Source organism: Otolemur garnettii, unplaced genomic scaffold (assembly GCF_000181295.1).
Source record: "Otolemur garnettii isolate 467f Iridium unplaced genomic scaffold, OtoGar3 scaffold00044, whole genome shotgun sequence".
NCBI lineage: Eukaryota > Metazoa > Chordata > Mammalia > Primates > Galagidae > Otolemur > Otolemur garnettii.
In genome coordinates this window covers 5565138-5567590 of record NW_003852439.1, presented here as the reverse complement: position 1 = coordinate 5567590, position 2453 = coordinate 5565138, and the positions used below count along the sequence as shown (strand labels likewise).

The following is a 2453-nucleotide window of genomic DNA, read 5'->3' as shown; positions in this document are numbered from 1 at the left end:
AAAAAAAAAAAACAGCTTTCCTGTAGTGTAATTTACATATTATAAAATCCACTCATTTAACTGCATAGTTCAATGAATTCTGACACGATGTCACCACCCACACAGTCCAGATATAGAGTACTTCTATCACTCCACAATACCTTCATCCCACTGCAGTCACTCTTCTCCCTGTTCCTCACTGGCCCCAGACAAACCTGATCTGTTTGCGTTACTGTAGGCTGTCTTTTCTAAAATTTCGTATCAATGGATTCATACATTATGTAACTTTTTATATCTAGCTTCTATACTTAGCATGCTTTTGAAATTCATCTATATTGATGTGTATATCAGCAGTTCTTTCCACTTATTGCTTAATATTCCATTAGACAGACATACCACAATTTATCTATTCACCAGGTAAAGAACAACGGGATTGTTTCAAGTTATGAACATTAGCCCGTAAGTCTATGTGGACACAAGTTTTCATTTCTCCTGAGAAATGGTACTGCTGGGGAATCTGGTTAATTCTGCATTTAGCCTTTTGAAGAACTGTCACACTTCTCTGGAGTGGCTGTCATATTTTGCATCCTATCAGCAATGTATGAGAGCTCGAGGTGCTCTGCCTCTCACCAAAATTTGGCACTGAATTTTTTTTTTTTTTTTTTTGAGATAGAATCTTACTCCACTCTGGCTGGAGTGCAGTGGCATGATAGTTTGCTACAACCTCAAACTCTTGGGCTTAAGCGACCTTGCTGCCGCATCTTCCTGAATAGGAAGACATGGGATGACAACCAAGCACCACCATGCAAAGCTTAAGTATGACATTTTAAAATTCAGTTTACAAAGGATAAAGGCAGTACATGAAGGAGAATACAGAGATGCATTTACAACTTAAAAGAAAAAGTATGCACACACGCAAAATAACTTCTAAAACAGATCAACAAGAAACCTAACTTCACTATTACAGTTTTCACCACAATGCAGACATAGACTATCTTAAACATGTGGCACACGAACATTTCTTAAGACTTGGTCTTTTCTAGGCTCCCTCTTATATACCAAAATGGATGATTCAGGTTCATGATTACCCACCAGCATTTGCAACAAGCAACAGGGGCAGTCTTCCTCGTTCTATGTCATCTTTAATCAGTTTCTCCAGGAATGCCACATCCTGGGACCAAAACACAAACCATAAAAAAATGAGACAACCAGTATAATAACATAATAGCTATACAATGAAAAATTACAACTAGCAAAAGATGCACATAACTCAAAGTTAATCACATAAATCAATTCTCCATTCTTAACAATCTCTCTGTTTTCACTCATCATAGATAAGAAAATCAAATAGTTTTCCTTAAAGACTAGAAAAATCAGTTAAATAAAATTAAAGTTAAAAACTTTATGTATTTGAGAACATTTCTCTAGTTTTAAACATTTAATAAAGAAAATGTTCTCTCAACTCCCTTCAAAACAGCCAAGAATATATTTCTACTATTACTCATTGATGTATCTGAATTAGAAAATGAAACTACATTGAAAAAAGAAATGCAGAACTCTAAAATCTATCCCTTCCATTTCCTTTGGGATTTAGTATGGAGCTATATCAATTACATCTCTAAAAATAAGATGTACTCAATTCCATAATTACAAAGAAGAGCCTCATTTTCAAAATATGCCCATTCACAAATCTAGGCAACAGTGATAACTATAATACTTAAAAGTATGAGCTTCAGAAGGAATTCCTGATTGCTTAATTGGGCTGCCATGTTTCTACTTAAAGCAAGTAATACAGTAATTCCAAGGTTTCCTTAATAGCCAGGTACTCCTGATTTATACATCAGCCAATCTTTATGGACATTCACAAAAAAGTATGTATTACAGAATGAAAAGACCTAAGCAATAAATAAACAAGCTAACAATTAGTAGGCCAGCAAACAGAACTTTATGTGAAAGGCACATAGTTCCAAAACACAATTCCTTATTATTTTACAAACCAAAAGGAGAACTCACCATCTGATGCTGGGATCCAAACATGGTGTTACAGGGCACACGACACAAGCAGGGAAAGGGCAAGCCAAGCTGTAAGAAGAAACATGCAACTGGAGGAGAAAGATTTCTGCACCTTCCCCTTGTGAAAGACTGTGGCTCTAAGCCAAAAAAAAAAAAAATCTCTTCTTACAAATTCTAAATATTATAAATAGATGTTAAAATACATTTAGAAAGTCAAGCCCCCAAAAGGGAGAATTTCCAAGTGCCTTATTAGAGGACACAATGCAAAACTTTCTAAACGAATGAATTAACTATCTTCAGAATATTCTAGAATACACCAAAAGACAAAAATGCTTTTCTAAACAGAAAAACTGGGCCTGAGTGGTTTTTTTGTTGTTGTTGTTAGAGACACAGTCTTACTTTGTTGGCCTCGGTAGAGGGCTGTGGTATCACAGCTCATAGCAACCTCCAGCTCTTGGGCT

General features: G+C 35.6%; 1 protein-coding gene across 3 annotated transcripts in view; it reads right to left on the bottom strand.

Moving 5' to 3' along the window:
- The window catches only part of PDXDC1 (pyridoxal dependent decarboxylase domain containing 1), a 48844-nt gene that overhangs the window by 24976 nt on the left and 21415 nt on the right, over window positions 1-2453 (bottom strand). For all 3 annotated transcript variants that reach the window (XM_012805750.2, XM_023513812.1, XM_023513813.1), the window contains exons 7-8: window positions 1993-2061; window positions 1072-1150 (exon numbers count right to left, since the gene is read on the bottom strand). In XM_012805750.2, the coding sequence (XP_012661204.2) occupies window positions 1072-1150; window positions 1993-2061 (148 nt within the window). The remainder of the gene's footprint in view (window positions 1-1071; window positions 1151-1992; window positions 2062-2453) is intronic.